Below are 9,007 nucleotides of genomic sequence, written 5' to 3'. Positions count from 1 at the left end.
CAAGAGCAAAGACCTTTGCTTTAAGATCCACTACATTGGGTAATTTAAATGACCATGTGGTTGTATGAGTCTGTCAGCCTTATTTGGTATGATGCATAAATTCATAGTTCTTCAGTTTTGAAGATGCTGCTATTGATGATACTGCTATAGATAAGCTTAGCAAAAAAGCACACAGCACCAGCAATCTTCTCCTGAATTCTGTAGGTACCCATTATTTGTGGCTTGCTTTTTCACATTCTGGGTTAATCCTGGCCATGAATCAAGCTCCCCTTTCTACCCCCATCTCCCATTGTTGCACTCTAGGTAGTTTTCTAGAATTATACAGCTCTCTCTCTGCTGTACTATTGCTTTGACCCTTTTTTGCTTTCAGTGCTCTACTTCAGCTCATCAGACAGTAGTTGCTTTAGTATCCAACTGTCTGTCATTCATTTTCTACCTGTCCTGGCCCATGGATCTGAAACTGCTGAAAGCATGACCTCAATCCTGGGAAGCCAGTTGTCCTTCAGGATGTCTCTATTGTGGATGCTGCCACTTTTCTATTACCTGGTCTCTCTGGTCTAACGGTGAAACCTTTCAAAAAGTTGGATAAGATGTCTAAATCAGGTCAAAGGTTCATCCACATATGAAGTATGACACACTCTGATAATTTCATCCAGAGCTTAATGATATGTTGATTCTGTCTGTATTTCTTATTCTTTTTCCTTTGCTCTGTGCCATTGTTCTGCATTAGTTTAGTGATTGTTTTCCATTATGTTACAGTTCTGGAAGTCTTTGGTGAAGACTGGTTGGAGAAGGGGTTGGGGAGGTGAGAACCCCTTCAGGCAGCTTCTATAAGTCATCTGTAGCCTTTTGACTTAATCCATAGCATCAGGCTAACTCTTTAAAATGGTTTGTGATCTCTTGTTGGCAAGTGTAACTCCAGAGCACAGCCATCAGCTTATAGACAAGCACAGTAAAAGCACAGTGCTATTATATAATCTTAGCAACAAAAACAATGGTAGGAAAGCTTTGATAGTTCAGCCATCTATCTCTTATCAAAAAGCTTACATGAACAACATATTTTATCTTATAATCCAAGTAACGAAAAGCTCCCTTTTGTCTTCTTGCGTCTGTCATGCTAATGTTTCAGTATATATAGATTCTGTTTGAACAGAAATTACAGATGAGGAGGGATGAAAAGGAGTATCCTGTATACACACCAAACAGGTTTAATTGAAGGGTACTTTTTGGATAGGTCACTCAGTCAAATGAATGTCTTTTATATTTACATTGCTATGATACTATAATTTTCCAAATAGATCCTCTTATTATTTGTCTGCACTTCTCTTTCTAGAAGCAGGACAAATAAAATAAAGATTGGTACCTTCCTCAAATCCTTTCGCTCAGTATTGTACCCCTCTACTTTATTATGCTAACTGAGCTGTCACCTTTACCTAGCTTTTCTTAAAGGGAATGAATCAACAGCTAGAATAACAGATTCTCACATAGCAAAGCAATTGTTGATAGGTGAAGTTGGGAACATTTCCTAGAGACCCAACACCGTTCTCCTAAAGCCCCTCTTGTCGCATGCACCTCGGAGTTCTTATAGCCCTGTCTCTTGTTTTCCTATCTCAGAAGCTGGTTGTTCTCCACTTAAAGGGACCTCTGCTGTTAATGATGGAGCACCACAACTAGGCATCATTTTTGAGTTAGAGCCATAGTTTTTATAACCAAAGAGTGCAAAGCTCTTCCTTTAGACTAGCAGTACTTGCTTGCTGGGGTGGTTTCTGGCTGATGGAGCAAAGAAGGAGAGTTGACTGGTTTTGGCAAGCAGATTTTGAGACGCTGCTGATTCTAGGGGCTTGCCTTTTCTTGCGCTGCGAGACACTGCAGGCTCAACTCAGGAGCGGAGGTGCAATTCAGGCTGTTGGAACACTGGGGGAAGGCTGGGACAGGCGGGGCTAGCTGAGCTCTGCAGCTGATCACACGCACCAACACCACACTCCCACAGACCCTCTGCTCCTTCCTCTCTCTCTTTCTCTCTCTCTCTCTCACACACACATATACACTCAGGTGGAAAAGGGTAAGGGGTAAATTGAAGGAGAGAGGTAAATTTTCTTACTATGAAGAGGAATCAGTGGAGCAGCGTTCCCCTTTGACCTCAAAGTCTGATCGCCAGCTCCCAGCTTTAACCTCTTTGCTAAGGAATCACCGCGATTAGCCAGTAAAAGGGGGTGGGGAGGGGTGGTGGAGAGAAGAGACGCGGTGAAACCAGGAGCTCAGCCCTCAAGTCCCGCTGTGCCCAGCGCACCAGGATTCTTTTGGGGGGGGAGGGGGCTTTTTGGTACGCACTGGAGCAGGCTGGCTATGGGGGAGCTGCATTGGCACCCAACGTGGTAAACCAGGAAAAGTGGGGGCGAGGATGAAAACAACCTGAGAGTAAGAGAGGCTCTTGAGAAGGGAAGCCACTGCTGCTGCTGCTGCTGCCTTCTCCTTCCCCCTCCTAAACACCCCCACCCCCCATTGGCGCTCCTTCTCCCAGATCTGGGCGCTTGGTACTGCCAGTCCCATCGTCTCTTCGCAGGGGGGCGGCCCATGTGCCACTCTGGGGTCCAGCTGAAGAGCCCTGGCTGTCGCTAGTGAAAGCCCGGCCGGACGTCGAATTGGGGGTAGTCTCGGATTTGCCAACGACAGGGGTACTGCTCTGCTCTCTGTCCACTGAGACCGAAGGAAGGGGGGAGATTTGCGGGGTGTCGCACCATAACCGGTCAGACATGCCTTTGTATCCAATTTTGGCGGAAGGATAGGAACCGGGAGTGGAGGGGACCAGTGAGACTAACACCCGCAGCAGGGAAGAGGGTGGCTTTTGGGGGGAGGGGGGAGGGTCCAGGGAGGCAATTCAGCCCTTAGCTGCTCAGCTAATTTGCAGGTGGAGTGGGAGTAAGGTTGTTTTTTTTTTTTTTCTTAATGTTTTGTTTTTATTACAACTTGCGGGTGCAACTGAAGGGAGGGAGAAGTGAAGAAAAGAGGTAGAAGGTAAGGGGAAATGAAGAGGAAAGAAGGGAGAAAAGAGCTTTAACTGCACAAAGGTAAAACTGGGCTCTCTGTCCTTGCCTGCATCTCTCTTGCTAAGTGTGGGAGAGCATTCTCCCCCCCCCCCCCCTTTTTTAGGACTCAAATCAGAAAGAAGGAATTTGGCCCAGGGGAGGTGCCAAGGCGTCGTACCTGAAGAGGAAAGGAAGAGGGGGGCTAAGAGACTTAAGATACCTGCTTGGGTGTCCTCCCTCCTCCCTTTCCTCTCCATTTCCCTCTCCTCTTATTTCCTTACCCCCCCCTCCCCCGTTGGTATTGGTTTGCAGCGCTTCGCTCCTGCGCCTCCTTCCTTTTTGAATCTGGCCCGCTCCCCCGTATTATGTCTGCGCTCCGCAGAAAATTTGGGGACGATTACCAGGTAGTGACCACTTCGTCCAGCAGCGCGGGCTTGCAGGGCCAGGGGCCCCAGCAGCAGCAGCAGCAGCAGCAGCAGCAGCAGCTGGTCCCCAGGAAAAAGCGGCAGCGGTTTGTGGACAAGAACGGGAGGTGCAATGTGCAGCACGGCAACCTGGGCAGTGAGACTAGCCGCTACCTCTCGGATCTCTTCACCACCCTGGTGGACCTCAAGTGGCGCTGGAACCTGTTCATCTTCATCCTCACCTATACCGTGGCGTGGCTCTTCATGGCGTCCATGTGGTGGGTGATCGCCTACACCCGGGGAGACCTGAACAAAGCCCACGTTGGCAACTACACGCCCTGTGTGGCCAATGTCTACAACTTCCCCTCTGCTTTCCTCTTCTTCATCGAGACCGAAGCCACCATCGGCTACGGCTACCGCTACATCACCGACAAGTGCCCCGAGGGGATCATCCTCTTCCTCTTCCAGTCGATCTTGGGTTCCATCGTCGACGCCTTCCTGATCGGCTGCATGTTCATTAAGATGTCCCAGCCCAAGAAGCGGGCGGAGACCCTTATGTTCAGCGAGCACTCGGTGATCTCCATGAGGGACGGGAAGCTGACGCTCATGTTCAGAGTGGGCAACCTGCGAAACAGCCACATGGTCTCCGCTCAAATCCGCTGCAAGCTGCTCAAAGTAAGTCAGACATCCTCCCACTCCCTTGCTGAATCCTCACCCTCACCCTTATCCCCTAGAACAGTCAGCCCGGCGGAGCTTAGATTTTCCCAACAAGTCTTACTTCGGGTTCGCAATCCCAACAGGTAAACTCACTTTCTGTCCTAGGAAAGCAAGCGAGGGCGCTCAATTCATTCCACACTTGGCTGCCTCTCACACCTTTAGTTAAATTCATCACGTTGGACGGATATGGCCCTTTCTGGAATAGTAATATTTATCAGGAGCGTCTTTTGAGTCCTTTTTTTAAACCCAGAGGGAATTGTGTGCTTGGTTTTGGTTTTTGTTTTGCTTTTTCCTTTCACCCTTTTCTTGTCTCCCTTCACAACACTTTAGATTTGTTTTCTACACCTTGTCCCACCAAATTTGAGTTGTTAAACTGAATAGCATTTATTTTTTGAAAAAAAAAAAAAACTAGTGTTAATATCATTTTCATTTGGGGCTAGCGTTTTCCCTTAAAAAAAGAAAAGGAAACCTTTTTATCTTGTTTTCCTGGGGAAAAAAAAAACAAAAAGCTCTCCTCCTCCTGCCTCTCCCCCACCCAACAAAAACAAAAACAAAAACCTTTGGATCTTTTACATTCAATTAACCCAGCCCAGCTCTGTAGAAAGTATTGCTTTGTGATAAAGAAAAGTCACACCTGGGCCTCAGTTAGCTCCCCACCCCCCCGCACCTTGTTAAGTTTTACAAGTTCTTACAAAGTAAGATTGAAAGACTTTTGAAACCTTAACTATCCACTTCCCATCCGGGCCTCTGTTAAGTAGGTTTTAAATTGACTGTTTCTATCAAGCCATTGTCAATTACAGTTTGTACTTTAAGGTTTTCCTCATCGATTAAAGAAGGCTTCCTAACATCAGCAGCTTAAATGACAAAAATAAATTACATATGGAGTGATTATGACCATTCCCATCTTGTCTTTAGAGGGCACTACAACAAACAAGAGACACAGCTGTCCTTTTATGGCAGAATCACCTAATTAGGGTCTGGAATACTAGAATTCAAATCAATTTAGCCTATGTGAGGGTTTTAAATTCATTGTTTCCAAAAGGGTTTAGCTTTAAGTAGTTTTGAGATAGGATGAACTTGAAAAAAAATTGATGAGCCTGAGTAAAATATTTAATAAAAAGATAGTCATCTGAAACCAGTTTCAGAACTAAGTGTAATAAAGGGAAATGTATTAATCACTTAAATGCCTCTAAAGGTTAAATACCCACCCTTATCTAAGGTATATTGTTTTCCCTAAGCCTCTCTACAATCATTAGCAAAAGCTCACTCAAGGAATCTTGAAAAAAAAAAGATTTTCAGAGTCACTTTAATTGTGATATATGAAAGTTATATCATGTATGTTGCTCATTAAAATGTGCTACAGTTCAGGCTGTGCTCTAAGGCTTGTCCACATTTTTAAATGATTTGAAATTTTGTTTTATTGATTATTGCTTGAAGAAATAAGCCATTTCCTGTGGCTTTTGGATCTTTTTTTGTTATAGGAATGCCTTCTTTGTAATGATATATTTTAAGTTGGTTTGACCTATGTATGTGGATATTTAAAAATTTATATTAATACATGTATTTATCTCCATACACACTCAAAAAAAGATTATAACAGTACCTTGAGTGGCTGTCTCTTCCAATTCCTTTCCTTTACATAGGACCTGATAAGATACTCCAAAGGCAGAGGATCAAACTCTTCTATTAAAGAATTCCAGAGAAGAGTCTAACACTTCCCACTGGATTAAAGTGAATGTCTAACATATTTCTCTTTTAGGCTTTAATTTTGTTTTATGTGCCACCTAAGCCTCTCTTTTAGTAGTTGAAGCACAGTTTTGTCTTATTTGGGCCTCACTGAAATGAAAAATGGCTATTAAACATTTATAGACATTCCCCAGTTTTATCAAAATAAACAATTCCATTTAAACATTTTGTGAAAACAAATTTCTATATTGAGAAAATGACTTTAGGAGAGGGGTTTGGAACATCACTATAGATCTTTTTTTTCTGCCATATATAAGTTTTTTGCAAGTAAGCTATAAACTGAAATGTGTAGAGAGTCAGTTTATTGCTTATTTCTGCTTCCTCTCATAGAAATATGTTCTTTTTGAAGTACATCTGGGACCTTAGGTAATTCTGCTTAGATCACCTAGGTTTACAATCCATTAGTGGTGCCTTGCTAGAGAACCTAACGTTTAAGAATTTTGAGCAACTTGAGCAATTTGGAGCAAGGTGCTATATAAATACAAGGTCATATAATTCAGTGGGTAAAATATCATTTGCAATATTCTTTTTATATCCTTAGTATTGTTGAGATGCTGGGGAATGGGGGAGATAAAACAGTTATGCAGAAGAAGAAAAAAAATTGCTTAGGGAATGAATCTTTTAGCAGAATTATGGGAAGAATGTCAACTGAAATGGTGACCTCAATGGCAGCATTTCACCCAGCCAATTATAGTAGTTCATTTGAGGTCAGTGTTTACTGTAATTGTCCTAACTTAAACACAATCTGAAAAATCCTAAATTAGTCCTAGATTTTATTAAAATGGGATAACATTTTCCCCTCAGAACCTAAAGTGGACTTGTGCTTTAATAGGTAGTTGTCAGTTATTGGGCTAATTTTCTCAAAAGTGTACTGGGAATGTGACCTTTATGAACTAACTGCATTTTAACAACGTACCACACGAAATATTTACTTATAATTTATATCAGCATTTATTTCCATGAAGATTCAAGCAGTAAATTATATAGTTTTAAGTATAATCCAAAGTTATTTGAAAGTTTATCCCCAACTTTGAATCTCTATCTTTGGAAACGTGTATTAGTTTTTACTTATAATTTGAAGAGAAAAAATGTAGCTTTTAAAGAGATGAAAGCAACATAGTTATTGTGTGATAATTATATGTCCTTGATGTTATCCAAACCAAAGCCCACTTTCTTCTTTATAATCTTGTTCTAGTTCTGCTAAATTTCTAGTTCTCTTTCGAGGATTGATCCTGTTGTTATAGAGGGTTTTAGAATTTAGAGAAGAAAAGCCCCACATAGACAAAGATTTTTATCCTTTCCAGCAGGAAGTTTTTCCTGCTTCTGTTACCTTTGTCTTCTCTAGGTCTTCATGGAAGCTAATTTCAAATGTCTTTCCCTTTTTATTTGGTCTTTGTTTCCATTTTCACTTGTCCCAAAGATGTTTTCGTTTATTCCAAGAATGAAAATGTATTCTCTATCCCCTTTAAATGTAGATCTTTCATTTAATTATCTGGAGCAGTCTGCCTTACTATATCTGAAAGCATATGCTAAGAAAAAAAAAGGTTTAGTCTGGTAATCCATAGTATTTATCTGCACTTAATTGTACAGATGATGTAAAATGAAAATTATTTTTTTTTTGTTTTGGTCCCTCCCCAGTTACCCCGGAATAACATGATTGGTGTTTACTTCTGGCAAAGGGCAAAGTGGAAACTATGCCAACTGAATTTAACCAGTCACTGGAAGTTTTGAAAAGAGGTTATTTGTATGAAGGGACTACAGCAAGAAAATGCACCTATATGGTGAAAAGTATTTAGACTATTAATATTTTTGTGTTGAAACTAAAGAACCTCATATGATCCTGTTGTCAAGTCTCTTAAGAGCAAGGCAACACCTTGGGCTATCAATTCTAATGTTTGTTGCATTATTAATGATTATCAGAAGAAGAAGAATTTCAGTGCCCTTCTTTGGTAACTTGTTTCAGTGTTTAGCAAATGTACTTCTTGAAAGTCATTCATTGGATCATAGATAAGAGCTGAAATGGACTTTAGAGGTCATCAAGTCCATCTCCTGATGTTACAGATAAGAAAACTGAAACCAATAGAGGCTAAGTGATTTGCAGAAAGTCACACAGATAATCAATGTCAGAGCCAAGATTCAAGCCCAGATCCTCTGACTCTAGAGCCAAAGTTCTTTTTTATGGTACAAAATATAGAAATCTAAAACAGTATCAAGTCAAACAATTACAATTTAATTAGATCAGCAGATGATTTTCTGGCACTTGTATATCATATATCTTCTTTTATAATTCTATCATACTAGTCCTTGAAATAATGGCTAACTCATTCAGTTTATGGTTCCCAGTCCATTCCTGGATTATTATCTTAATGCCCTATCCTTCATAAAAGGGCTTTTTTTTTGTCCTTACACAAATTCATGTTATATTTGATAGACCATTTTCTTCAGGTAATCACAAATGGAGTTTTTCTCTCTTTCTTTTAATATTCTTTTTTTTCTTTTTTCTTTATTTTTTTTTATATGAAGTAATTGGGGTTAAGTGACTTGCCCAGGGTCACATAGCTAGTAAGTATCAAGGGCCTGGACTGAGACCAAATTTGAACTCAGGTCCTCCTGACTCCAGGACCGGTGCTCTATCCACTGCGCCATCTAGCTGCCCCTCTTTTAATATTCTGAGAGAATTTAACTCTACTTTAGATTGGTTGACCATATTTCAGCATCATCATTCAAATTATCATTAAAATATTAATATCATTTAATGATCAAGGACCCTGAGAGAGGGAGTTACCTGATCTTGAATTCTCCAATAAGTTACATTATCTACTTAAGATAGGTTGGTTCTTATTTGATCAGAATTCCTTTTCATTACTCCCACATGTGTGCATGAAAAAGTCAAGATTCTATTTTTAAATTGAAAGTATTGTTTGTTTTTTAAACAGCAATTTTTTTCAAAAGTAGGCATCAGCAAAGATTGGACCTTATACTCCTAGCATAAAGTCTGAGGTGAAAGAATGGAAATAAAGATCCCTAGTTTCACAACAAGAGCTAAGAGTGAAAGAGGAAGGAAAGAAAGAAGAGCAAGGCATAGGTTGAACAGCAGGAGTGGAGGTGTATTTA

General features: G+C 40.9%; 1 protein-coding gene across 1 annotated transcript in view; it reads left to right on the top strand.

Annotated features, from left to right (window-relative positions):
- The first annotated feature begins 3,391 nt into the window (after positions 1 to 3,391).
- LOC114045933 (G protein-activated inward rectifier potassium channel 1) overlaps positions 3,392 to 9,007 on the top strand; it is a 197,891-nt gene continuing 192,275 nt past the window's right edge. Inside the window, exon 1 of the mRNA XM_027866145.1 lies at positions 3,392 to 4,105. Coding sequence (XP_027721946.1) covers positions 3,392 to 4,105 — 714 coding nt within the window. The remainder of the gene's footprint in view (positions 4,106 to 9,007) is intronic.

The sequence above is a fragment of the Vombatus ursinus genome, unplaced genomic scaffold, assembly GCF_900497805.2.
Source record: "Vombatus ursinus unplaced genomic scaffold, bare-nosed wombat genome assembly UNPS02014779.1, whole genome shotgun sequence".
Taxonomy (NCBI): Eukaryota; Metazoa; Chordata; class Mammalia; order Diprotodontia; family Vombatidae; genus Vombatus; species Vombatus ursinus.
This window is presented reverse-complemented; position numbering and strand designations above follow the sequence as displayed.